Source organism: Microtus oregoni, unplaced genomic scaffold (assembly GCF_018167655.1).
Source record: "Microtus oregoni isolate MIOR12 unplaced genomic scaffold, Mior012 000046F_ref0000063, whole genome shotgun sequence".
Classification (NCBI taxonomy): Eukaryota; Metazoa; Chordata; class Mammalia; order Rodentia; family Cricetidae; genus Microtus; species Microtus oregoni.
Genome location: NW_024543220.1, coordinates 11910784 through 11936746, shown reverse-complemented (window position 1 = coordinate 11936746; position 25963 = coordinate 11910784). Strand labels below are relative to the sequence as shown.

The 25963-nt window shown below is 57.6% G+C and overlaps 2 protein-coding genes across 5 annotated transcripts in view; both read left to right on the top strand.

Annotated features, from left to right (window-relative positions):
• Positions 1-28: 28 nt before the first annotated feature.
• Rxrb (retinoid X receptor beta) lies at positions 29-5714 on the top strand. Of its 4 annotated transcripts, none has more exons than XM_041634457.1 (10): positions 29-507; positions 1085-1302; positions 1741-1897; positions 2176-2355; positions 3322-3494; positions 4034-4163; positions 4357-4489; positions 4593-4696; positions 4843-4948; positions 5048-5714. In XM_041634457.1, exons 1-10 carry the CDS (start codon positions 291-293, stop codon positions 5193-5195), a joined length of 1566 nt encoding a protein of 521 aa, XP_041490391.1. In that variant the 5' UTR covers positions 29-290; the 3' UTR covers positions 5196-5714. The 4 variants fall into 4 exon arrangements, with proteins under 4 accessions (XP_041490391.1, XP_041490392.1, XP_041490396.1 ...); XM_041634458.1 differs by having other exon boundaries at positions 30-507; positions 4605-4696; XM_041634462.1 differs by lacking the exon at positions 29-507 and adding an exon at positions 574-921.
• A 1193-nt stretch (positions 5715-6907) lies between these two features.
• Positions 6908-25963, top strand: part of Col11a2 (collagen type XI alpha 2 chain) — a 28621-nt gene continuing 9565 nt past the window's right edge. Inside the window, exons 1-34 of the mRNA XM_041634367.1 lie at positions 6908-6959; positions 7266-7474; positions 9766-9915; positions 10008-10218; positions 10828-10990; positions 12748-12939; positions 17801-17860; positions 17947-17988; positions 18659-18721; positions 19020-19094; positions 19706-19792; positions 20016-20072; positions 20250-20303; positions 20389-20442; positions 20527-20580; positions 20735-20788; positions 20957-21010; positions 21094-21138; positions 21243-21296; positions 21653-21697; positions 21922-21975; positions 22147-22191; positions 22278-22331; positions 22531-22575; positions 22825-22878; positions 22963-23007; positions 23714-23767; positions 23977-24084; positions 24713-24766; positions 25052-25105; positions 25210-25254; positions 25508-25561; positions 25693-25737; positions 25822-25875. Of these exons, the coding sequence (XP_041490301.1) occupies positions 7393-7474; positions 9766-9915; positions 10008-10218; positions 10828-10990; positions 12748-12939; positions 17801-17860; positions 17947-17988; positions 18659-18721; positions 19020-19094; positions 19706-19792; positions 20016-20072; positions 20250-20303; positions 20389-20442; positions 20527-20580; positions 20735-20788; positions 20957-21010; positions 21094-21138; positions 21243-21296; positions 21653-21697; positions 21922-21975; positions 22147-22191; positions 22278-22331; positions 22531-22575; positions 22825-22878; positions 22963-23007; positions 23714-23767; positions 23977-24084; positions 24713-24766; positions 25052-25105; positions 25210-25254; positions 25508-25561; positions 25693-25737; positions 25822-25875 (2361 nt within the window). The 5' untranslated portion in view covers positions 6908-6959; positions 7266-7392. The remainder of the gene's footprint in view (positions 6960-7265; positions 7475-9765; positions 9916-10007; positions 10219-10827; positions 10991-12747; positions 12940-17800; positions 17861-17946; positions 17989-18658; positions 18722-19019; positions 19095-19705; positions 19793-20015; positions 20073-20249; positions 20304-20388; positions 20443-20526; positions 20581-20734; positions 20789-20956; positions 21011-21093; positions 21139-21242; positions 21297-21652; positions 21698-21921; positions 21976-22146; positions 22192-22277; positions 22332-22530; positions 22576-22824; positions 22879-22962; positions 23008-23713; positions 23768-23976; positions 24085-24712; positions 24767-25051; positions 25106-25209; positions 25255-25507; positions 25562-25692; positions 25738-25821; positions 25876-25963) is intronic.

Genomic DNA, 25963 nt, shown 5'->3' with positions numbered 1-25963 from the left:
CAGCGCGCATGCGCACGGCCGGGGTCATCCGAGGGGATGGCAGGCGCGGGAGCTGACGGGCGGGCTGAGACCGCCTCCTCCGTTCCCACCTCGGCGAGGGGGCGGGAGCTCGCGACGAGACTTCCCGTCCGCACCAAGATGGCGGCCACCCCGGTGCCGTCACCCCGGCGCCGCGCCGAGCGCGGCGCCTGAGCCCGCTGTCCCCGGCGGCGCTCCCCGAGTCCCCCCGCTCAGCCCCCCCGCGCGTCCCGGGCGCCTGTCGGGCTCCCCCCATCCTCGGGCCGGGCGTCATGTCTTGGGCGGCTCGTCCGCCCTTCCTCCCGCCGCGACATGCCGCGGGGCAGTGTGGGCCGGTGGGGGTGAGGAAAGAGATGCATTGTGGGGTCGCGTCCCGGTGGCGGCGGCGGCGGCCCTGGCTGGATCCCGCGGCGGCGGCCGGAGAGCAGCAGACCCCGGAGCCGGAGCCGGGGGAGGCTGGCCGGGACGGGATGGGCGACAGCGGGCGGGGTGAGTGTCCCGTGGGTCCCGGCCGGCGCCCCCCGCGCCCCCTCCCCGCGCGCCCGCCCCCTTGTTTGTAAACACGCGCCCTCGCCCTCCCAAGGCCCAGCACCCTCCCCCGGGGCGGGGCGCGGCGGGGGAGCTTCCGCCCTGCAGGTGCGGTCGGGCCGGGCCTGCGGCAGGTATCGGGCGTGGGAAGGACACCGTTCCCCTTGGGCTGGAGGACTCCGGGCGTCCGAAGGCTGAGCTTGCGCCCCGGGACCGGGGATCTCGTCCATGCTCTCCGCCCCGAATGTTCTAAGTTGGGAACGAGGGGGTCCACCGGCACGTGCTTTCCCACCCCACCCCCGAGGTCAGCCTGAGATGACCCGGGAGTCTCCGGCTGAACTGGCTTCCTCTGGTCAACCGCCTCCCCTTGCGACCGTGAGGAGTGAAATTGTTGTTTGACAGCTTGGTATTTCTGAACTCCGGGGTCGTGGGATGTGGTGGGTCAGGGAGAATTAAAGTGTCCATTTGGATGATGAAAAGACTCAACTTTCTCTTCTTGTCTCTCCTGTGTGTCTGCCTGTGTGTACCTCCCTCTCAGATTCCCGAAGCCCAGACAGCTCCTCTCCAAATCCCCTTTCCCAGGGGATCCCCCCCTCTTCTCCTCCTGGCCCACCTCTTACCCCTTCGGCACCCCCACCTCCAATGCCACCCCCTCCACTGGGCTCCCCCTTCCCAGTCATCAGCTCTTCCATGGGGTCCCCTGGTCTGCCCCCTCCGGCTCCCCCAGGATTCTCCGGGCCGGTCAGCAGTCCTCAGGTGAGAGGTCGTGACCTACTTATTGCCTCTCTGCTTTCATTTCCCTGTTTCCACCTTCTAAGCCCCTCCCTGCCATCTTTCTGTGGACTTCCCCATGACCCCGTGACCTTTCTGGTTCTCCAATCCTAGCAGCCCTGTGGTCTCAGACCCCTTGCTCTTCCTGAAGTGAACAGTGTTTCTGTGCATGCTTCTTCCTAGCTCTATTTTGAAAACAAACAAAAACCCTGAGCCCAAAGGGAGTATTTGTGATATCTTTTTCAGCTCACAGTGACTTTCTGCCCTTTTGGTTCTGTGCCCTTCCCGGCCACTGGGTCACACACAGAAGGGTGCATATTCATTCTTGGGGTTATGCTTCAGGGAAGGCCCTTTACATTAGACCACAATGTTGCCAGTACCCTCCCAAGAGCCCTCTGTGACTTCCCTGTTCCCCCATCCCAGATTAACTCCACAGTGTCGCTCCCTGGGGGCGGGTCTGGCCCCCCTGAAGATGTGAAGCCACCGGTCTTAGGGGTCAGGGGCCTGCACTGTCCACCCCCTCCAGGTGGCCCTGGGGCTGGCAAACGGCTGTGTGCAATCTGCGGGGACCGAAGCTCAGGTATGAGGCTCAGCCCAGGTGCAGAGGAGGAAAGAACATAGAGACTTTACCACTGCCTGTGGGCGCCCACGGCTTCCTGAGGGTGGTCAGAGCAAGGACACCTGTGGGGCCTTTAGATTCCTATCAGATGCAGGTAGGGGCAGTCAGGGAAGGGGCTGAGGAGGTGACTGGCTTATCTCGCCTTGTGAGCTGCTCTGTGTTTGGGAAGGATTCAGCCTTGGATCCCCTGTGGGCAGGTGTCTTCGCTAGTCTTCCCTGCCACACTTCTCCCCCTGTAGGCAAGCACTATGGTGTGTACAGCTGCGAGGGCTGCAAGGGTTTCTTCAAACGCACCATCCGGAAGGACTTGACCTACTCCTGCCGCGATAACAAAGATTGCACGGTGGACAAGCGCCAGCGGAACCGCTGTCAGTACTGCCGCTATCAGAAGTGCCTGGCCACAGGCATGAAGAGGGAGGGTAAGGAGCTGCCCCAGCCAGCAGGAGAGCCTCCACGTCTCTCTCCTCCAGGGGGCGAAGTTTCGTTTCTCTTTCCTGTTCTCCTCGATTGCTCCTCCGGGTTAAGCCTGTGATGCTGTGGGCTCTCCCAGCTTGCCTTGGACTACCCAGGCCTCTGCTCTTTCTTCTCCACTTCATACAGCCCCTGTCTCGCTTTGATCCTACGTTCTATCTTTGGTCTCCCAGTCTTTCCTTGAATCCTCAAGACTTCTACCCTGTTAAGCTACAGAATCACTGAAGAGGTCAGGACTTGGCATCTCTCTTCTCTGAAACTAAGTAAACCTGATGCCTGAATTTTAAGAGACACTTTAGGGCTTATTTTGGTCTGGTCCTTGCTTTCAAGAAGATGAATCTTGGCTTTCCCAAGGTCACACGACGGCAGAGTGGCAGGACCAGAGTCAGAACACACCCTCCAAAGACCTGGACCCAGGTCACCAAGATGATGACATCGTCTGTAGTCAGAGGAGCATAGGGTTTGTCGTCAGCCGTGTCTGGAGTCAAGCGTGTAACTGGTCGTGTATTGCGTGAATTTAGGAGGCTATGTCTTTAGCCTCGGGTTCCTCATCCTTAAACCTTGGGGCAGGAACCCACGAGGCCATTAAGACGCTCCAGTACATGTTAAAGCACGTTGGCACATTTTTAGCATATCACTGACCCTATTAAATGCAGATTCTTCTCTGATTCTTTCACCTGTCTATTGCCAGGTGGACCTCTTTATCTGTCTGTTCATGTACTTATTTATTTGTGGTGATGGGGAGAGCCCTGGGTCTCGTGTGTACTTACTTGTCAGGTGCTCTCACCAAGAGCGCTTTGCTTCCGGATTCCCAGGTCTTCCGTTTCTATTCACCTCTGGCTGCCATACCCCCAGGGACATTGGACCCTCCTAGCTGGCTTCCAATTCTGCATTTTTCCCTCCCCACCCCACAGCGGTCCAGGAGGAGCGGCAACGGGGGAAAGACAAGGATGGGGACGGGGACGGGGCTGGAGGAGCCCCTGAGGAGATGCCTGTGGACAGGATCCTGGAGGCAGAGCTTGCTGTGGAGCAGAAGAGTGACCAAGGCGTTGAGGGTCCCGGGGGGACCGGGGGTAGTGGCAGCAGCGTGAGTGATGGGGTTGATCCCTTCTCCCTCAGGTTGGGGTTGGGCAAGGAGTTGAGGTCCGTGTGCTCCACCTCTCCTCTTCCTCCCTTCCTCCCCTCTGCACCTTGTCCTGGACTGGAAGTGAGCCAGGCATAGTGGCCCTTGCCTATAATCCCAGCACTTGGGAGACAGAGATAAGTGGCTCTCTCTGCGTTCAAGGCTAGCCTGGTGTACATAGCAAGTTCCAGGCCAGTCAGGAGCACATAGCGAGACCTTGTCTCAAGAAGTCTGTCTCTGATGTGGGTGAGAGCTTCCTCACCTCTGCTTCCACTAGAACGTTCAGAGCAGAGCGGAACCTAAATCAGAGACGGGTTCAGCCAGAGCTTGCAGGGTTGAAGAGGAGCCTAAATCAGAGACGGGTTCAGCCGGGGCTTGCAGCGTTGAAGAGGAGCCTAAATCAGAGACGGGTTCAGCTGGGGCTTGCAGGGTTGAAGAGGAGTGCCACAACCTCCAGCAGGGATAGTGACTCTGCCCTCCCATGCATCTTCTGGTCTCTGCAGCCGAATGACCCAGTGACTAACATCTGCCAGGCAGCTGACAAGCAGCTGTTCACACTTGTCGAGTGGGCAAAGAGGATCCCACACTTCTCCTCCCTACCTCTGGATGACCAGGTCATATTGCTACGGGCAGGTCAGTGACCTTGACTTTCTTTGACCTCTTGACATTTGACCCCTCTTTGTCCTCCTGACCTTCAGTGACCCTAGTAGCCTTCTCTTGCATATTCAGGGAGCTTGACTTGCTGACTTGCCCCCTATTTTCTTTGTGCTCTGGATCCCATGACCTGGTGTGTGCCTGCTGACCCTTGGTGCCCTCTGGCCCCTAGGCTGGAATGAGCTTCTCATTGCCTCCTTCTCCCATCGGTCCATTGATGTCCGAGATGGCATCCTTCTGGCCACGGGTCTTCATGTGCACAGAAACTCAGCCCATTCCGCAGGCGTGGGAGCCATCTTTGATCGGTCAGTGGCCCTTGGCCAGGCTGTCCTGTAGCTAGAAGGGGTGGGGCAATAGACTGGTCCGTGTCCAAGGCTGGCTGAGCTGTGACCTTTGAGTGACCTGCAGGTCCCTCTCCAGGGTGCTGACAGAGCTAGTGTCCAAAATGCGTGACATGAGGATGGACAAGACGGAGCTTGGCTGCCTGCGGGCAATCATTCTGTTTAATCCAGGTAAGAAGAGGCCACTTTGGAGCCTCCTCTTCTCCACAAACCCAGCTGGCCTCAGTTCCCTGAGGGGCATCTTGAGGGCCCCTTCTGCACTCCTGACTTGACTCACCTGCCTTCTTCCTCTTGCTCTTCCTCCTTTACCATCCCAGATGCCAAGGGCCTCTCCAACCCTGGCGAGGTCGAGGTCCTGCGGGAGAAGGTCTACGCGTCACTGGAGACCTACTGCAAGCAGAAGTACCCTGAGCAGCAAGGCCGGTGAGAGGGGATCCCGGGGTGCGGCCCCCCAGAGGGTGAGGCCGGAGTATGTCCAGGGCCTGGCTGGTGCTGGCGCTCACTCCCTTCTGTCCACCTCAGGTTCGCCAAGCTGCTGCTACGTCTTCCCGCCCTCCGCTCCATCGGCCTCAAGTGTCTGGAGCACCTGTTCTTCTTCAAGCTCATTGGCGACACCCCCATTGACACCTTCCTCATGGAGATGCTGGAGGCTCCCCACCAGCTAGCCTGAGCCCAGGCGCACACGCGTGCTCCTCAGCAGGGAGCACTGTGGAAGAGGACTGCGCCTGGGCGGGTGGGAGGGCCCAGGGCCCCGCCAGAGCCATGGGCAAGTGGTGCAGAGCAGGAGGGCACTTCTGCAGCCTGCAAGGGGTCTGGCCCCTTAGCAGGGTGTGCCCGGTCCCAGAGTCAGATGGGACCCCAGATCCCTGTGACCACTACACGTCTACCTTCAGTGGCCTTGAGTCTCCCGTGATGTAGGTGATTGCTCACCCTGGCTCCCCGAGCACAAAGCACTGGCCCTGGTCCTGGGACCCTGCTCCCTTCTCGAGAGCGGGATGGAGCTCCTCTAGAAAGGGTGTTGTGGGGCTAGTCCCCGAGCTGATGGTCTTCGGAGCAGGGCTCTGACAGCCCTTCATACCCCCATCCTGACAGAGGGGGGCAGAGGGGGGCGCCTGCCTCCTGTAGCTCCCTTTGCGGCACACTGCAGTCAGACTGAAGAATAAAGGGTGGTGGTGAAGGGGCCGGCGGAGATGGAGAACTGACTATTTTAATCTCCTGTGAGGAGAGACTGGGAGTTAGACTCAAAGAAGTACTGTACATCCCCAGGCTGGCCTAGATGCCAGGGCTGGAGGTGGCATGTAGGCAAGGAGGCCCTTTAGGTGGTCCGCCCCTGTGACTTTCCGGGCACTGCCTTCTTCATCTCACTGGCTCGTGGAAGGGGTCTGGGCTGTGAGGGGGGCGCTGATTTGGGTGGCCTTTCCTTTTACAGCTGTCCCTACCTACTCCTCAGCCCACAGACTGGGGACTGGGGACAGAGAACTGATGGGGATGGCCAGCCTTCAGAGATGGGTGCTGGGCTGCATGGGTTTTACCCGGGGTCTCTTTTCGGGGGAGGCTTCCTCCCCCGCTTTCTCTTGCACATAAAATCGCTTTCCAGTTAAAATAGCTGTTTTCTGGACTGAGGTAACTGGGCGGCGGGCACCGTGGCATCGTCTAGGTGTAGGGATTTTTTTGGTGAGAATCCCTGACTTGCTCCCTGGGTGCTGCAGGGGCCGACCCGAGGTTCCCTGGGGCTGCAGAGGCGGTGCAGGGTGGGAGACACAAGGCGTGCTTTGTCGGGAGGGGGAGAGGGTGTGCCAGGTTGGGGGCGGGGCTGCCCACGGAGAAGGGAGACCGGCTTTTTCTCAAAGGCGCCTTGTTCGCCGGTGCCCTCCCAGCGCCAGCGGGCGGCGGCGTCTCGCTCGCTCCAGCTTTCTCCCCGGCTGCGCCGCAGGCTCCGGGCAGACCCGGCGCTGTGCCCACACGAAGGGGTGCGCTGGTCTCAGCGCTGCCCTCCTGGAGCGGACACGTCCCTGAGTGACCCTTTTGCCAGACCCTTCTGGCAGCATCGCCTGTCCCCTCATCACGGTCCTGTGCCCCTTTTCACTGTTTTACCTTGTCCAATATTTCTATCTTCTCGGGCGATTAGCCCATTTGCCTATCTCTGACCTCTGCTCCGCAAGGACCCCACACCCCCCCACGTTTATCTATAGCTGGGTCTATAAACACCCCGCCCAGGGCTGCTCTGTAATTACATGGGGCGGGACGAAGGAGGTAATTATGGAGACCTGATTACGAGTGGACGTGGGGCGGTCGCTGTAGGCCCGCCCCTTATGTCCCACTGTGCCCTGAGTCCCTCCCCGGACTCCGCAGAGGGGCCCTGGGCCCCCAAGGGCAGGGACCGTTGTGTGTGTGACTGGACCATAGGGTCCTAAAAAGAAAGGAGCTAGAGAAGGTATATTGTGTTCCCCCAAAGACATTGAGGGTGCACACAGACCACCTAATCCCTCCAGGAATAGGAGTGTACCCTTCCAGGGCCAGCGAGTGAGGAGCGGTTCTCGCTCCTACACTCCCCTGCTCAGGTGGAGATCGGGGGTGGGGTTTCCCTTTGGTGGCTGTGGGCGGGCGGCTAGAGACGGGGGCCGGACCTAGGGGCGGGGGCGTGCTGGGGTCTCTGAGCTGCCAGGGTGGCCAGGGGCACACAGTAGCAGCCACCGCGGAGCAAGCAGCAGTGACAAGCAAGCAGACGTCTCCTCAACAGCACCTTGCTGCATGGAGTTGACCGCTGAAAGCTGCTGACATCCCTGGGTCCTGGTTCCGAGGCTCAGCACGCTTTGTCTACAGTCCACACCAGAGCTGTCTGGGTCTGGGACCAGGCATTCTGAGCCATGAAGTGGGGCAGCAGTTGCCCCCGCCTCCTTCTGCTCCTACCTCTGGTGCTGGGGCTGAGTGCTGCCCCAGGATGGGCAGGTAAGAGGAGTCTTGTCTGGGTGTCAGTCAGCTGGAGGTCAGAGCATCTACCTGAAAGGGACCACAGATGCCTCGAGTAGGAGCATCTGCGTCTTAAGAAAGGGATTTGGGGTTTAGGATGAAGGGCGAACACTCGAGTTCCTTGTAGCCAGTATGGGACTGTCACCCTCCTTGAAATGACTGGTGGAAGGCAGGTGATGGCAGCGGCTGGGGACCACAGACCAGAGCCTAAGCCGGCTGGGTTCGTGGTTTGGGTCCTTACATCCGAGGATGGCCAAAGCCAGTCTTGTCCAGGCTTTGCTGATGTCGGGCCGGTGAATGCCAGGGCTGATGGGTAAAGGAAGCAGGGTCAGAGCCAGGGAAAAAGGCTACCTCCACTGTCCTGTTCTCTTTGGGTCCCCCAACCCCTCCCTGTGCCCTGGATGCTGCCACGCGGCTGGCTCTAGGGAACACCAGGGCTGGCTGCCAACAGGACGGCCGCTGGACAGGCCAGGATCAGGTGTCTGAGGCCAGAGCCAGCTCTTTGCATTCCTGCCCCTCCCCTCCCCCTCTGGCCAACCGGACTCCTCTGGGACCCTTGTGTCCACAGGCCCAATCTTTCCCCCCTTTTTCCTCCAGAAGGGAAAGGCTCCTAGAAAAGAGGATTTGATAGCAGAATAGAGTCAGGGAGTGCTGGGTCTAAGCAGGATGGAACCAGCTCCTCTCTCCCAGAACAGGGACAGGACTGATTTTGTATATATCTCCATTATTCATGTTTTCTCTTCTCTGGAGAGAAACTAGGCAGAATGGCAGTGTAAAGGATATAGGCTAGACCAAAGAAGTAACATAAAATGAAGTACAAGGTGTTTGCAGAGGCAGGGGACTGACTGAGATCACTGTCCCTTGTTTGGGACCTGAGCCGGTGGAGGGGGGAGTCCAGGGAGATGGGTGACTAAGAATTCCCGAGAGTAAAGGACAGGGCATTTGGGGGCTCAGGGCAATTGATGGGGTGCCAATGTGTCTCAGACAGTGGGCTTAGTATGTGGCTTGAGGGGGGCCGCCTGTGGGCAGTGAGCGTGGTGTGGAACTGTCCTCCACTGGGCTTTGGTGGAGGGTGGGGACCTCCGAGGTCTCCTTGGCCAGGGGTCTCTGTGAGTCTCTGTTTCTCTGTCTCCCTCACCTGGGTCTCTCAAAGCTGCCCTTGTGTGTCAGTGTTTGCAGAGCCGCCACACTTGGGGGCCAGGCTCCTCAGGGGCGGGGGAAGGTCGCGGTTTCCTCAGCTCCTGGACTCAAAAGGCCTTTTCTCTCCTGCCGGCTCCACCTCGTCCACCCCACCCAGCTCTGCTCTGCTGACTGCCCTGGCCTCTGCCCGCCCCCACTTCCACCAGCCTTTGAGAGCACCCTCTGTGGGAGCTCTCCACTGTGGGGCAGATGCTGTGCTTTGGGGTGCGAGCCTTCGCTTTCCAGGGAGTTTGGGCCCAGGAAGCTGAAATTTAAGGAGTCCTGGCTGATGGCCTGTGATTTGAATCTTTAGATTCAGATGTCGGGGGTGGCAGGGCAGGACTGAGGTTCCAGGTGTGAGGAGCTGGCCTGGGATTTGGGCAAGAACTCTGATGGCATCTACAGATGTGTGGCTTGCGGCCCTGGACCTGCTCCTGCCCTGCGTGGCAGCTTCAGTTTCCCCTTCCCCCTCTCCAAACCTGGGGGCATAGACATCTGGACCACCCGGTCCTGGTCCTGCTATCTCCTTCCTTAGCCCAGTCAGAGCTGCCCCGCCCCCACCTCAACCCAGTCTTAAGCAGCTGGAAGACCTCTCTTAGGCAGCCGCCTCTCTGCCTCCCTGTGCCCAGGATGATCGATCGCCCAGATGTTGTTTGTGCTAGAGACCAAGCAGATGCCAGGAAGCCAGAAACTGGGAGATACAGAAAGGGAGGGAGAGCAAGGGAGAGAGAAAAGGATGGATAGGGTGTGGGGGAGAACAGAGGAGGGATAGGAGGGAGGGTCTGACAGGTGCACAAGCAGAAGGAGGGCAGAGAGGGAGGGAGGGAGGGAGGGAGGGAGGGAGGCAGGGAGAATCTTAGCAAAGATTCACAGCTTAGACAGCGGTGGTGGATCTGAAACACAGATGTGGGGGGCGGGTGCGAAGGCCAGCCACAGCTAGCTGCACTTCCCCTCTGGGCCACTTTGCTTCCCATCCATATAGGTTCTTTCAGGGTAATGTAAAGGATCATGAGTTGGAGATCTGGGTGTTCCCTCTTTAGACCCTCCCTGGGACCTGTCCTGTCCCCTGACTCGAACCCTGACTCTCCCAGGTGCACCCTCTGTGGATGTACTGCGTGCCCTGAGGTTCCCCTCCCTTCCTGATGGTGTCCGGAAATCAAAAGGGGTCTGTCCGACTGATGTGGCCTACCGCGTGTCACGACCTGCCCAGCTCAGTGCACCCACCCGCCAGCTCTTCCCAGGTTTGGGCAGTGAGATGGGGACATGGGGAGGTGAGGTTTGGGATCGCCTCACCTCTCACTGTGTCTGTGTGTCTCTTTCTCTGGGCTACCAGGAGGCTTTCCCAAAGACTTCTCCCTGCTGACTGCTGTGCGGACCCGCCCTGGCCTCCAGGCTCCCCTCTTGACTCTATACAGTGCCCAGGGAGTCCAGCAGCTGGGCCTTGAGCTCGGTCGCCCGGTGCGCTTTCTGTATGAGGACCAGAGGGGGCGGCCACAAGCCCCCTCTCAGCCTGTCTTCCGAGGCCTCAACCTAGCCGATGGCAAGTAAGTCAGTTGGTCCCTTTGGACTGCCTGACCCAGATTGTCACGAAGTCACTCAGAAGCCCCAGTTTCTAAACTGAGGGCTTCTGCTGGTCCTTTGAGCACACTAGCCCGCTGCTCAAACTTCCTGATCAGGGTTTGGGTCTCAGAGTCTGGGTTGGGGAATGGGAACAAAAAGGTGCCTACTGGCTCTCTGGTAAAGTATTTAGTGTTTTGAGCCTTAGTTTCTAGCAGACAAATATGACACCCCAACTGGAAAATGATTGCAGGGTGCCCATGCTGTAAACACCGATTACATGGTAGCCCTTGCTTGGAATTCTTTTTAAAAAATTAATTAATTTATATATGTGGGTGTTTTGCCTGCACCTACATCTATACACCACGTGCATCTGCAGATCCCAGATGATGATGTCCGATCCCTGGGGACCAGAGTTGCAGGTGGTTGTGAGCTACCATATGCATGCTGGGAATTAACCCAGACCCTCTGGAAGAGCAGCCACTGCTCTTGACTCTTGAGCCACCTCCCCAACGCTATTGTTGTAATTCTTAATCCCGTCATCACTACTGTCTGTTCCACCCGTCAGTCACATGGACTTCTTACCCCACGGTTAGGTGGCACCGTGTGGCTGTGGCCGTGAAGGGCCAGTCTGTCACCCTCATTGTGGACTGTAAGAAGCGGGTCACCCGACCCCTTCCCCGAAGTGCGAATCCAGTGCTGGACACCCGTGGGGTGGTGATCTTCGGTGCCCACGTCCTAGATGACGAAGTCTTTGAGGTAAGCTCAGCGGCTGTCTGAGGAGGGTCACACTTGTGGCTCCAGCCCTCTGTCTTCCTAGCCTTAAGCCTTTGGTTTCCTTCCCAGGATTTCCTATTGCCCTTTCCGCTCTTTAGGGCTGATCTTTTTCAGCGGGCAGCGAGAGGCCTACTTATGTAAATACAGCTGATTGTCACCACTGTCACTTGTCACCTGTCCACCAGTGATTTATTCCTTCACCCAATTTACCTGTTAATTCACCTGCCCAGTCACCCACAGACAACCCCTCTTCCTGCGTCCACCCATGTGTCCATCGGGCCCATTGACACCACTGACCTGTCTCTTCCTGTGTCCACCCGGCCCACTGACACCAGTGACCTGTCTCTTCCTGTGTCCACCCGGCCCATTGACACCAGTGACCTGTCTCTTCCTGTGTCCACCCGGCCCACTGACACCAGTGACCTGTCTCTTCCTGTGTCCACCCGGCCCACTGACACCAGTGACCTGCCTCCAGACGCGTGCATGCCTTACCTCTTGGTCCACTTACTCCCCGCTCATGCAGCTAGGCTCATAGTGAGCCGCTCACCTCTCTTCCCCTGCACTGCTACTCCCTCCTCAACCCCCCACCGTTCATTTACCCGTCCCCACATCTGTTCTCTCCTCCACTCACCCGCTCACTCCATCCACCTGCACATACATGGACGCATGCCTCGGTTCACCAGCCGCATAGCTGCTACAAACTCAGCCGCTGCTCCGCTCCACTGCGCCCACTCATCTCCCCGCCCCCTCGCCATCCAGCCACTCAGGTACCATGCATTAGCCCCGTCCACACAGTTAGACCGCAGTGCATACCCTTCACCTGCCCCCTCATTTTCCTGTGAGTCCGTCCACCCACCCATCCATCCACTGTCGTTCTTACTGTGCTCGAACCCCTGTTGACCCGTCTGCTCTTCCACTCCATCTACCCATCCACCCATCGATCCGCCTGCCCACACCTACTTTTTCTGAACACAGCATGAAAGTTCAAGGTCTCTGTCACCCCAGGAGGGTCTTTGTTTTGCTTTGGGAAGAGCCAGTGTGTGAGACTCAAGTCATTGCCACTGAGATCCAGAAGGAAATAAGTCCCTTGTCTCTAGAGGTCCGTCTGAGAACTCCCATCATCACTGATGGTGGAAGGTCAAGGTCCCAAGGCCGTCCCTGTCTCCAGAAGCCCTGTGGAAAGGCCTATGTGTGACCCTAGGAGCAGGGAGGAGCTGGCCTGTGTTGAATCTGCAGTTGGAAGGCCTGAGTTCACTCCATCTACCTACACATACATGGACATCTTGACCGGTCGTTCTGAGGGACTTTGGCTCATCATTTCTCGTTGAGATATGAAATAAGGGACGGCAATCCTTGTCCCCCTGCCTGTTCCTGTCGTCCCTATAGGAAGCTGCTCGTGACCTTCCTCCGTGCTATTGCTTAGTCTGAGACTGTTGTGTGGATACAGCTCATAGTTGTGTATTCGGTCATTCGTCACCTGTCCAAATCTGCTTGTTTATCACCTGCCCAGTCTCCCAGTCACCCAGAGACAACCCCTCTTCATGTGTCCACCACCCATCCATCTCCCCAGCCAGCCGACCTTCTGACCTCCCTCCGGATGCATGCATGACGGCCTTACCTGTTCATCCGTTTCCTCGCCCGGACATCTACCCAGTCACTTTGTCCCAGACCGTTCCTTTCGCCTCTCCTAGTCCCTCTGTCTATCTCTCCATCGCTTCTCCCTCCTCATATCTTTGCAGGGTGATGTTCAGGAGCTCCTCATCGTCCCAGGCGTCCAAGCTGCCTATCAGTCTTGTGGACAGAAGGATCTGGAATGTGAGCGGGAACAGAAGGATGCCCCTCAGATCCCGAAGCCTCACAGAGCCCAGAGATCGCCAAAGAAGCAGCCATCAGGACTTCATAAACCACAGAACCAGGAGCCCCAGCGACAGGTAAGGGAGTCGGGCAAACAGAAGCTGCAGCCTTGTGTTGCGGGGAGGACACTGGGGTTCTCCAGGGCAGCCCTCCTCCCCCCGCAGTGTTCCATGCTGCTCCTCCATCCTCTCCCTATCTCCCAGCAGTATTTCTCTATTTCCATCATGCCCTCCTCCCAGTCCTAGGTCATCAACCTTTTTATTTTCACTTAAAAATAAAAAGAGTCATTATGAAGAATCCCCAGCGGGAGCTATGTGCCCTGCTTGTGTGGCATCTTCTTCCCGTCTGCCTTGGGTTTCCCATCCCTTTCTTGAATTAAGAGATTGGGGGACATTAGGGGACAGGTGAGCCCCGAGGAGGTGGGACAGGGAAATGAAGCTGAGATGTGATACCAAGGGGGGGTGGTGATAGGGAGGGACTAGGCTGAGAGGGAATCTCAGCGGGGCCAGGGGTGGTGGTCTGTGGATGTGTGGAGACAGGAGCAGAGTTTCTGCTCACCAAGTACCTTGGGGTGTGATGGGAAGAGAGATGAATGTCTAGGTTGGGGGGATGACTGGGTGGTTGGGGTGACAGCTGTGTTTTGGGCACAGTAACTTGAAGACTGGAGGGTCAATCTCTTAATCGTGTCTGCTTCTGTCCACATGGGAAACCCATTTCCTCCTTCTCCCCTCTCCCACTATCTCCTCCACTGTCACCCTGTCTGTCACCCTCACCTCTCACCCCCAACTCCACATCATCTCCTTACTGCCCCTCTGGAATCTCTGCCCTGTCGATCCCCCTCCCTGCTCCTAGCCCACTGAGTCTCTCTACTATGACTACGAGCCCCCCTATTACGATGTGATGACTACGGGGACGGCCCCTGATTACCAGGTAAACTCGAGGGCCCCCTTCATCTCTCCCCTTTCTCCCAGCACCTCCTTACACTAAGTCCCCATCAGCCCCAGCTTCTGGGAGAGACACTAGACTATGGAGGTTCACTTGCTCACTGCCCGCCCCCCATCTCTCCACTGCAGCGTCCTCAGAGCTCCAACCGCAGGGCTCCCCCTTCCCCTAGGGGGCGTCGGACCCCTCCCCGAAAGCCTAGCCCTCCTGCCAAGAGGTCAGCAGCCAGGCAGGCGCCCCCCTCCCGACGCCCAGCTCCGCGGGCAGCTTCCCCCGCTGCCCGAGCCCTCCCCAGGACCAGAGGCAGCGGTTATCGGCAGGTAGAACGGGCATCCAGATCTTTGCTCCCAACTTACAGACACTGGAGATTGACTCTCTTTAAATTGTCTTTCTCAAAGGGGCTGCAAGATCTGAGATTTCCCCCATCCCCCACCCCAGAGCCTGCCTGTGGTGGGGACAGGTGGCAGCTTTGCTTTCTTTCCTGCTAACCTCTCCCTCCCCCCCCCTCCTTTCCTCCTCTCCTTGGGACTAGTACCCCACCCCAGGTGAAGAGGAAGGAGTCCTGGAGTCCAGCCCCTTGCCATTCCTTGAAGAGGTAACTTTGTCCCCAACATTACCCAGCTGGACCCCCCCCCCCCCAGCATCCTCCCTGGCCGGAGGGCTCTTCATGTACCCACTTAAGACTTCTCTGGTCCCTCCAGATCTGCCACCTGCTTGTCTGTGTGTGGCTGTTTCTTCTGGGGTCACAGCCTTCTCCTCATATTTTTTTGACTCTAAAGTAGACTCTCTATGTTGGTGTTAGGTGAACCCCTTCCTGTGTCATGGTGCCATTCCTGGGTCTGTTTTCCGTCCAACATTCTCGCTTTTTTCTTCTCTCTGTCCTTCGGTCTTTCTGTCTGTGGTCTTACAGTCCTCATTTGTCATTATGTCTATGGACTATCCTGTGTCCAGCCCTCCGGCCACCCTTCTTGTTCTCCGCTATTTTCCCAATCACGTCCATTTCCAGACGTCCATTTGTGGTCAATAACTATTCCTCTTCTGTCTGGTCCCTCTCCTTGCTCACTGTGGGGGAGAAAACTCCAGTCCCAATGACCCTCAGGTTCTTTGAGGACAAGAGCCTCTTCTCAGGCCTAAAGCCTCCATCTATCTACCCGCCCCATCCTTGGGAAGGAGCAGACAGATCTCCAGGTCCCCCCAACAGCTGACAGTTTCCAGGCAGAGGAGTATGGGGAGGGAGGCACAGACGCCCCGGCAGGGCTCTACGATTACACCTATGGCTATGGGGACTATCATGAGGAGACCGAGCTTGGCCCTGCCCTCTCTGCGGAGACAGCCCACTCTGGAGCCGTAAGTGAAATCAGCTCCTAGCCCATCCTTGGCCATCAGGGGTGCTCCGTGGATGGCTTCCTGTTTGATCCTGGTTGGCTGTGTGCTACTTCCTGTTGGCTTGTCATGTTGTCTTCACACGAGATGTCTGTGCCGCTGGAGATCACTTCCTGCTTTTTCTTGCCAAACGTCTTACCCCGTGCCTCCCTGTAGGTCCTCTGTCTCGCATGGCCACTTCCTTTCTCCTTCGGCCACTCTTGTCTAAATTGAGACAGGTGTTAGAAAGCTTTCGTCAATAAACAGCTGCCTTGTGTCCAGTTTCCGTCTGTCTCGTCCCTCTCCTCCTGCTCAAATCAACTTCTCGTCCATGTTGATGCTCAAGGTCCCCTATGACATTTTCTAACCTTGGGGGCCACTTCTGGTCTCTTTCCCTGTCTACTGTAGCCTTGATGTCCCTCCTGTGTGAAGCTGGGGTAAAAGGGATTGTTTGTTCTGATTTTTCATGCTGTTTTGTGGTAATTTTCTTTGGCAATAAACTACTTCCTGGATACCTCAGATTATGGAAAATATTAGGCTAATTCATTGTGGACCTATATGTGTACTGTGGCTGTTTCCTGTGTGTCCTTCCCTGGGGTTGGTGTGTTTTCCTTGCCTTTCACCCTCTTAATTCTCTTGGCAAGAGTCGCTTTTCTGTTTGTTTTGTGATTTTCTTTTCTCTCTTGGTCATGGTAGCCATGTTGTTTTTGAAGGTCCACTTCCTGGATTCTTTTTTCTCGGAGGCTTCCTGTCTCTCTAACCACTTCCTGTTTGTTCAGTGTGTTTTCCAGCCATCTTGGCTGTGTTTAATTTTTCTTGGCTCTGGTGTCGGTGTTGCTTCCAAGTGTGCGTCCCTTTGTTTTATCTCCTTAGTGGCATCCCAGGTCTTCAGACGGCCCTCTCTGTTGGACTGCTTCCCGCTGGCTCCACCTTGTCCTTTGCACGCTTGGCGTCATGGCTGTCCCCTTGCTGCTGCTGCTGCTGCTGAACTCTGAACTCTGAACCCGCTTACCTGATTCTGCCACCCTTGGCTGCTTTAGCTGCCTTCTGAGTATTTGGGGTTGGGCTGGGATTTGGGAACCGATCATGCCTAATTGGCCGAGATGGGGGTGGAGGGAGGAGGTCAGAAGGTCTTTGTTGGGAGAATGGGGGCAGTAGTAAATGACCTTTGTCCTCTCTGCCACTATCTTTGCTCTGGCCTAGAGCTTGGAGTGGGAATTGGGGCAGAAGAGGGGGAGGGAGGAACTGGTGGACTTGGAATATAAGTGGGGGTGGGGAGGAAACTAGGGTACTGTGAGTGTTGCTAACTAACCTAAGAGCTGTATTTTCCCTAATCCACCTGAAAGGCCAGAATGTGGACTACCAGTGGCAACAGCTTTCTAAATCTCCTTCATGTGTATGTTTGCCTGTACACAGACATGCCTGTGCACGCGCGCACACACGCACACACAGAGACATGCACAGGCACGCACACACGCGCACACACACGCATGCACGCGCACACACGCTCGCACACACGGGCGCGCGCACACACACACAGAGACACGCACAGGCACGCACACACAGAGACACGCACACACACAGAGACACGCACAGGCATGCACACACGCACACACACGCATGCACGCGCACACACAGCTTGCACACACGGGCGCGCACACACACACACACCACAGGCACGCACACACAGAGACACGCACAGGCACGCACACACGCGGCGCACACACACACAGACATGCACAGGCACGCACACACGCACACACAGAGACAGGCACAGGCACACACACACACACAGAGACACGCACAGGCACGCACACACGCACACACATGCATGCACGCGCACACACGCTTGCACACACGGGCGCGCACACACCCACACACCACAGGCGTGCCTGGTGCCTGCAGAGGTCAGATCAGGGCATCAGACCCTCCAGAACTGGAGTCACAGGTGTTGTTGGCCACCAGATGGGTGCTGGGGACCAAACCCAGACCCTCTGCAAGAGCAACAAGTGCTCTTAACTGTTGAGCCATCTGCCCAGCCCCTCCGGGGCATTTTTGACTTGTGAACCCCTTGAAGCTAGAAATTACAACTAGATATGGGCATGGTGGCAATGCCTATAATCCCAACACGAGTGAGGCTGAGGCAGGGGGACTGAGTTTGAGGGCAGCCTGCAGTACTCTGAGTTCTTTTAAGAGTGTCTTGAAACAAGCGACATGAAAGCTATAGATAAACTTCTATACCTTAGGACACACGCTTTTCATTTTCTGGAGGAAAACACGTAGCTTTTAGAATCAAATTCTCATCTGGTTCTGCCAGAAATAAACCTACCTACTTACTCGGGAGCTGAGGTCAGGGTGAGGAAGCAGGCACCTCTTCAGGTCCTAAGGATTCCCGGGGTCACCTTTGGTGACAGGGTGGGGTCCCCCAGGAGAATTCTGGGGTTTGGAATCCCAGGAGGGAAGCGGCTCTCAGAGACACAGCATGCGCTGGCTTTGGTGGGCTGGGGAACTGGCTTAGAGCTTGGAGGTGGTGTCCAGGAGGTCCTGCAAGGGAGGCTGGAGTTGGGATGGGGCAGATGTTGTGTCCTGGCAATTCACGGGCCCCACTGGGGGTTACATGTGTGTCTCCCTCAGGTTGCCCACGGACCCCGGGGGCTAAAGGGAGAGAAGGGAGAGCCTGCGGTGCTGGAGCCTGTGAGTCATACTGGGGGCGGAACTGGGGAGGTAATGGGGTGGGTGCTGGCCCCCTGGCTTCTAACTTTGGGTGTCTGACCCCACAGGGTATGTTCGTAGAGGGACCCCCTGGCCCAGAAGGCCCTGCGGTGAGTATATTATAGAGGCTGCCTTTCTTTTATTAGAGACGTTTCCTGCAGGTACTTCTGTGGCTTGCCTAAGTATGTCCAGGTCTCCACTCTGAAGAGTGCTTCCAAACCAGACTCCAGATTCCCACACCTCTGCTGTAGAGACCACCCCCGAGTCCGTGCCCCTCGTCTGTCTGATGTACCCCCCAGTCCATGCCCCTCATCTGTCTGATGTGTATCCCCCAAGTCCATGCCCCTCGTCTGTCTGATGTGCACCCCGCGGCCACATGCCCCTCTTCTGTCTGATATGTACCCCCAAGCCCATGCCCCTCGTCTGTCTGATGTACACCCCTCAGCTCATTCTCCTCATCTGTCTGATGTGTATCTCCCCAATCCATGCTGCTCGTCTGTCTAATGTGCACCCCCAAGTCCATGCCCCTCGTCTGTCTGATGTACACCCCTCAGCTCATTCTCCTCATCTGTCTGATGTGTATCCCCCCAATCCATGCTGCTTGTCTGTCTGATGTGCGCCCCTCGGCCACATGCCCCTCATCTGTCTAATGTGCACCCCCAAGTTCATGCCCCTCTTCTGTCTGATGTGTACCCTTTGGCCACATGCTCCTCTTCTGTCTCGGCCGCGTACCCCTCTTGTGTCTGACGTCCACATCTGACTTTCCTTCTTGTCTCTTAGGGATTGACTGGACCCCCTGGCATCCAGGGGAACCCAGGGCCAGTTGGAGACCCTGGCGAGAGGGTAAGTGACTGTTCTGGGTATGGGGAGAGCTGCAGAGGAACCGCTCACATCCTGTGGGTGCTGCGTCTGGTATCCTTTATCAGCTGAAGAGCAGACTGTGCTCCCCATAGCCTAGAGTGGGCGCACACTAGCGGGAGAGGGCAGTAAGCTGGGGCCTCCCTGCAGTTTTCTTCACAGGGTAGAGCATTCAGGGGGGATCAAGAGATGTCTATGTTAGTCCTGTAGGGAAGGATTTCAAAATGATATCACACCTCTGACCTGCGTCTGTCTCCCTTTCTTCTCATTCTTTCCCACTCAGGGTCCCCCTGGCCGGGCAGGGCTCCCCGGGTCAGATGGAGCCCCTGGTCCTCCAGGCACATCTCTGATGCTTCCAGTGAGTTATCTCCTGGGCTTTGAAACAGGCCGGGGGTGGCGCTTGTATCACTAAGAACTAACCAAGAAGGCTGTGGAGGAGAAGCTGGGCATGACGGGGCATGACGCGGCTTGCCAGAGCTCTCAGCCCTGGACCATGACGGTAGAAAGAACTGGAGTTCATAGCACCAACGGAAGCCATTGATCTTTGGGGGTGGGAATATTGCACCCTCTTTAGACCTGGGACCAAACATGGGTCTTGAAGAACCAAACATGGATTATCTAAAAGAGGGCAGAGGCCGGGTGGTGGTGGCGCACGCCTTTAATCCCAGCACTCGGGAGGCAGAGGCAGGTGGATCTCTGTGAGTTTGAGGCCAGCCTGGTCTACAAGAGATAGTTCCAGGACAGGCACTAAAAACTTCAGAGAAACCCTGTCTCAAAAATCCAAATAAATAAATAAATAAATAAAAGAGGGCAGAGAATCTCATATGTTAGGAGGTGAAGAAGCAGAGGAGAGTATTGTAACCACAGTGGAAGGCGGGTGGAAGGGTGGTACCTAGCCGGAGCCAGGGCACAGCTGAGACATTGGAGGAGGGCGCTTGGATTTTCCTTGTGTCTTCTGTCTCCCCTCAGTTCCGGTTTGGCAGCAGTGGGGGTGACAAGGGCCCCGTGGTGGCAGCCCAGGAGGCTCAGGCCCAGGCCATTCTGCAGCAGGCACGGGTGAGCAGGGCCAGAGGAGGTCCTGGTAGAGGGAGGTCTGTGGTGGAAAGGGAAGGCACTTGTGGGGTGCTGGTGTGAAAGGTTGGGGAGACAGCCTGGTTTTGCTCAGGAGAGATGGAGCTGAGCTAAGGGTGAGGATCGGCTAGAGGAAGGACAAATGTGGGGTGTGCTGGGCTCTCAAGTTGCCTCCCTCTCATCTCTGCTGTCTCTCTTGCTCCTCTAGCTGGCGCTCCGTGGGCCGCCTGGCCCCATGGGATACACAGGCCGCCCTGGACCCTTGGTGAGTGAGTTGGGAGTTAAAGTGGCGTTTCTTTATTTGTGTGTGTAGTTAGAGACAGTTCTGTCAAGGAACGAGGTCAAAAGTTTTGCTTCTTTGGTGGGGGGATGCGGCTGGGTCAGAGGACCCTTTGAGATCACTGTTGGGTGTATTCTTCAGTATGGCCATTTTCTCTCACAGGGTCAGCCTGGGAGCCCAGGCTTGAAAGGAGAATCTGGAGACCTGGGCCCTCAGGTGACAACCCCCACATGTGATTTGTAGCTCAGTGTCTCTCCTCTCGGCCTGTGCTTGTTAACCATCCCTGTCTCTCCCTCACTAGGGCCCCAGAGGACCACAGGGCCTCACAGGCCCTCCTGGCAAGGCTGGGCGAAGGGTGAGCCCTCTAGGGATGGAAATGGAGCTTGGGGGATAGGGGACCATATCTCAACTTGTTCTCACATGTGCTTTGTGCCCCCAGGGCCGAGCCGGTGCCGATGGAGCCCGTGGGATGCCTGGAGAACCCGGTGTGAAGGTAACCTGCTTACCCTCCTCTGACAGCTGTAGCCGCCTGCCCTGCCGCAGGGCTCACAGCTCACCAGTGGGATATAGCCCCTCACTCGGGACAGAGTAGGCAGGGGGGATGGGAGGTGACTGGACCTCACTTCACTTCTCCCTCTTCCTCCTAGGGTGACCGAGGCTTTGACGGACTTCCAGGACTACCCGGCGAGAAGGGACACAGGGTGGGTGTGATGTGGGCGGGCTGCAGTCATGGGGACTGATCTCTAGAGGGGAGGAAGGGACCTCAGAGTAAGTCAGAGAGGCCTGGGGCTCAGCAGTTCAGGGAAGGGGCCAGTGTCTGCCTGTGTGAGGAATCTGAGGCCTCTCTTCACTGCTCCCTTCTTCTCCAGGGTGATACGGGCGCTCAGGGCCTTCCTGGGCCTCCTGGCGAGGATGGAGAGCGGGTAAGTGTCATGGTCAGGGCGGGAACTGGACTCAGACGTCTGGAAGGCAAGACTGATCTGATCAATACGCCCTCCTTCTCCAGGGTGACGATGGAGATATTGGGCCTCGAGGGCTGCCTGGAGAGTCGGTGAGTGTTCTGGGGTGCTCTGCGGGAGCCACAGGAAGTGATGGGAACAAAAGGGACACCTTTCCTATCACCCTCTCATGCTGTCTCCATCAACTCTGATGCAGGGACCCAGAGGACTTCTCGGCCCTAAAGGTCCACCTGGTATTCCTGGGCCTCCGGTAGGTGACACCCTGACTTCCAGCCTCGACCTTACCCCTGACCTCTCCTAACTACTTCCTTCCTCCCTTCCTCCCCTACCCATTTTTCCCTTATTTCTGCTCCCGCTTCCCCACAAGCAGCACTTGGTAGATCATACAGTACAGTGCACCAGGGCTCTGGCTGTAACAACAGAAATCCTCAAGAAAAACAAACAGAAGCCCTCACAGCCCCAGGCCCACGCCCTGTAGACGAATGTGCGGTCTGATGGGGCGTTTGCTGTCCACCCTCTGGGATGAGCAGGCCATGATTCTCAGAAACCACAGTGTTCCTGGCCTGGCCCCAGCTTCCATTCTGCTTACCCCATCTTGTGTTTCAGGGCATTCGAGGCATGGATGGTCCCCACGGCCCCAAAGGGAGCTTGGTGAGTGATGGGCATAAAGACCCCGCCCCTCATCCCTACAAGTCCCTTACCCAGTCTTGTCGGCTGCCATTTTGAACCCCTTCCTGTTTCCTGACCCTGTCCTCTTGGCTGCCCTTGAGATTTCTATCCTTTCTGTTCTGTCACTATCTTCTGCCTGACCCTGTCTGACCCTGCCTGACCCCTGCCTGACTTTAGACTGGCTTTCTCTGACTGCTTGTTTCTAGGGACCTCAAGGAGAGCCAGGGCCTCCTGGACAACAGGGCACTCCTGGGACCCAGGTGAGTGGTCCTGCTCTCTTCCCAACCATAGTGACTGCCACCTAGGCCTCACCATGGGGCACACTCTGGGTGGGGACAGGTCACTGGGCCCTTCTTGCTCTGGCACTTAGTGGGGATGTAGAGAATGACGCAGCCCCGTGGCTCACGTGACTTCTCCTTCTCCACATGCAGGGCCTCCCTGGACCTCAGGGTGCCATCGGTCCCCATGGAGAGAAGGTGGGTAACTGATTCTCAGGGCATCGTGTTCTAGCAATGGGCTAGGAATGCGTCCCTCTCTCCTGAAATCCCAATTCCTCCTGCAGGGTCCTCGTGGGAAACCAGGGCTCCCTGGCATGCCGGGATCGGATGGACTCCCAGTGAGTACCCCTCCTCTCTGCTCTCCCCAGGGTGTCCCGGCAAGCCCCTCAGTGGCTACCTTTTCAGTGTGCGCCTTTACTGTAAGGTCACTCATGGGTTGCCTGTGGTATCGGCTTTGTCAGCGCACAAGGCAATTTGGGGACTCCTGGAAAGGTGACAGGGCTCAGCAGTGACGTTCTCTGTAACTCCTTCTCGCAGGGTCACCCAGGGAAGGAAGGTCCTCCTGGAACCAAAGGGAACCAAGTGAGACCCTCCACACTTCCCTTTACCCTCTGAGGTGTCTTCAGACTGCGGGGAGCGGGTCACAGTCCTTGGGATTCCTGTCATCCTTCACTTGGCTCTGATGATGTTCTGTATCTAAGACCCATGACCCCCTCCCCTGAACCTTAGTGTCCCCCCAACCCCAGTATAGTTGCTATGTTCTCCTGCTCCCTGAGGCCCTCACAGTGACATCCTGAGGGACTTCATAAACCTCTCTCTTTCTTTCTCCAGGGTCCCTCTGGACCACAGGGTCCTTTAGGATACCCAGGCCCCCGAGGTGTCAAGGTAACTGAATACCAGGGAATGGGTTAGGGGCTCAGTACTCTAATTTAGCCAATCACTTGATCTCTGCCCTCCCTCTAATTCTAGGGTGTGGATGGAATTCGGGGCCTGAAGGGCCACAAGGGTGAAAAGGTAAACCTTGTGCATTTGCTTCTAAGTACCGGTACACCTTCTCCTGCCCTCCCCTCCTCAGCACCCACCTGCCCTGCCCTCCCCCAGTGCCCACCTTCCCTGCCCTCCCCCAGTGCCCACCTACCCTCCCCTCCCTCAGTGCTCACCTGCCCTCCCCTCCCTCAGTGCCCACCTGCCCTCCCCTCCCCCAGTGCCCACCTGCCCTCCCCTCCCCCAGTGCCCACCTGCCCTCCCCTCCCCCAGTGCCCACCTGCCCTCCCCTCCCCCAGTGCCCACCTGCCCTCCCCTCCCCCAGTGCCCACCTGCCCTCCCCTCCCCCAGTGCCCACCTGCCCTCCCCTCCCCCAGTGCCCACCTGCCCTCCCCTCCCCCAGTGCCCACCTGCCCTCCCCTCCCCCAGTGCCCACCTGCCCTCCCCTCCCCCAGTGCCCACCTGCCCTCCCCTCCCCCAGTGCCCACCTGCCCTCCCCTCCCCCAGTGCCCACCTGCCCTCCCCTCCCCCAGTGCCCACCTGCCCTCCCCTCCCCCAGTGCCCACCTGCCCTCCCCTCCCCCAGTGCCCACCTGCCCTTCCCTCCCCCAGTGCCCACCTGCCCTCCCCTCCCCCAGTGCCCACCTGCCCACCCATATCTAAAATCCACCCCTTTTTGCCTGTGTTCCCTGAGCCCACGCCCGGCTTCCCCAACCTTTACCCTCTGTCTTTCTCAGGGCGAGGATGGCTTTCCCGGGTTCAAAGGTGACATGGGTGTGAAAGGAGACAGGGTGAGTTCCTGCCCACCCAGTTCCCCACCCCATCCTGCTGTGCTTCCATTTGGAGCTGCCTTGTGCTTCCTTGAAAGGGAGACTTTTCTCTCCACTGCTGTGTCCCCTTTAGAGCTGTGTCCCAGTGAGGTGGCCACCACATTGTCAGCCACACCGGCCCCTCCATTCTCTCCCTGTCCCCAACACTCACTTCCCCACTCTCCTCTCAGGGTGAGGTTGGAGTTCCTGGTTCCAGGGGAGAAGATGGCCCTGAGGGGCCGAAAGGACGCACTGGGCCTACTGGAGACCCTGGACCCATTGGGCTTATGGGCGAGAAGGTGATGGGGATGAAGGAGATGGGGGATAGTGGCTCGGCCACGGGGCCAGGCTGGACATGGGGTGCCAGCTGACTTGATCACTGCTGGTCCCAGTGGCTTGAGTGGGGGGCATGGAAGTCAAGGGAGAATCCTTGGTGTGGCAGGCACAGGGCATCTGAGCTGGGGTGAGAAGGTGGAGAGGGGAGTCAGCGGGGGAGGTCTGTGGCCTTGTCCTGCCAGTCCTGCAGGTAGCCCCACGACAACCCTGCTTCACAGATGAAACTGTTGGCATAAGCAGGGGCATTAGGATGGTTGTGAGCCCAGCAGTAAAGGGCGGAGCCAGGCTGTGAGATGCAGGGTCCTTGTTTCCTACCCCAGCCCTGCAGCCCCCTGGTCAGGGTGATGTGAGGAGCATTGGGAGGGAAGGACCAGAGGGAGGAGCTGGGCTGGTGCCCCCCAGGGGGGGGAGGCTGGGCAGTACAGCAGTGGGCGCTGGGGTGGGTAGCAATAGCTGGACCACAGACTCTGCAGGACTCCATCAGGACAGAGATGAGCTTGGGATACTAAGCCCATGGGACTTCTGCAGCCAGTGTTGCTGCTAGGTGTCTGTGGCTCCTGTCCTTCCTAATTGGGTTCTGTCCTTCCACAGGGCAAACTAGGCGTTCCTGGTCTGCCTGGCTACCCCGGACGCCAGGGTCCCAAGGTGATGTGATGCCCCTTTTTCTGTCCTCCTCACTGTCCTCTCCTTGACTTCTGACCCCAGGAGGCATAGCCTAGCAGAGTGTGGGGTTCCCTAGAGTGTAGTTAGCTGACTCCCATTTTACAGATGACAAATAGAGGCCCATAGATCAGCAGGGGTCTTTCCAAGGCCACCTACTTGCTGGGAAGACCCAGTTGGCACCATGGCTGCCTTCATAGCTTTTCTTCGCCCTCTTTGGCCCTTCCCAAGCCCCCTCCTCTCATCTTCTTCCTTCTCCATCCTCACCAGGGGTCCCTGGGCTTTCCTGGTTTTCCTGGAGCCAGTGGAGAGAAGGGAGCTCGGGTAAGCAGTGGGCAGGGAGGTGCAGAGGGAGGAACTGGGGGTGGGGGGAGGCTGCTGTGGGACTCTTGCCTTGGTTAATGTTTGCTTGGCTTTATCCCCACCAGGGCCTGTCTGGAAAATTAGGACCTCGGGGAGAACGGGGCCCCACGGTGAGTGCTGTGGGCAGACACCCATTACCAAATGGCTCCAGATCCCAGAGGTGGCCTGGGCAGGTTGCTCAGTGGGTAGCGACTGCACGTGCACATAAAGCCGTGGGTTCGAACCCCAGCACTGCCTCAGCTGAGCGTGGCTGTAGAATCAGGTAGAAGCGAGAAGATCAGATGCTTTCGGTCACCCTCAGTGACAAGGTGGGCTCTTCAAGACTAAAGGATGTTTCTACCGTCCCCCCTTCTGTCTCCCTAGGGCCCGAGGGGTCAGCGGGGACCTCGAGGTGCCACTGGGAAGTCTGGCGCTAAGGTGAGTGAACTCAGTATGGCTGTGTCCATCCCCCGAAGCTGGGCCTTGAGCGTTCCCACCCCGTCCACTGTCTTCCCTTGGGCAATGACGGATAAACGTCCACCTCACTCCCTGCCTGTTCACCCCCACAGGGAACATCAGGTGGTGATGGTCCCCACGGGCCACCCGGAGAGAGGGTGAGTGTGGCTTGGATGCTCTGTCTCCCATGTTCATTTGTCCAGAGCCTGTGCTTCCTTCACTCACCCCATCCCTGTCTCTAGGGTCTTCCTGGTCCCCAAGGCCCCAATGGATTTCCTGGCCCCAAAGGCCCTCCAGTAAGTTGACAGCTGATTTGTGACCCACCTCCCTTCCTTCTCCCCCATTCCTCTTTCCCATCAAGAGTTCACCTGACCCCAAACTCTT

Bases quoted from the DNA above. Each gene is read 5' to 3' on its own strand.
- Rxrb (XM_041634457.1), top strand. From the start codon at position 291: ATGTCTTGGGCGGCTCGTCCGCCCTTCCTCCCGCCGCGACATGCCGCG. The intron at 4,490-4,592 runs GTCAGTGGCCCT...AGTGACCTGCAG, and splicing joins GTGGGAGCCATCTTTGATCG to GTCCCTCTCCAGGGTGCTGA. The intron at 4,949-5,047 runs GTGAGAGGGGAT...TGTCCACCTCAG, and splicing joins TACCCTGAGCAGCAAGGCCG to GTTCGCCAAGCTGCTGCTAC.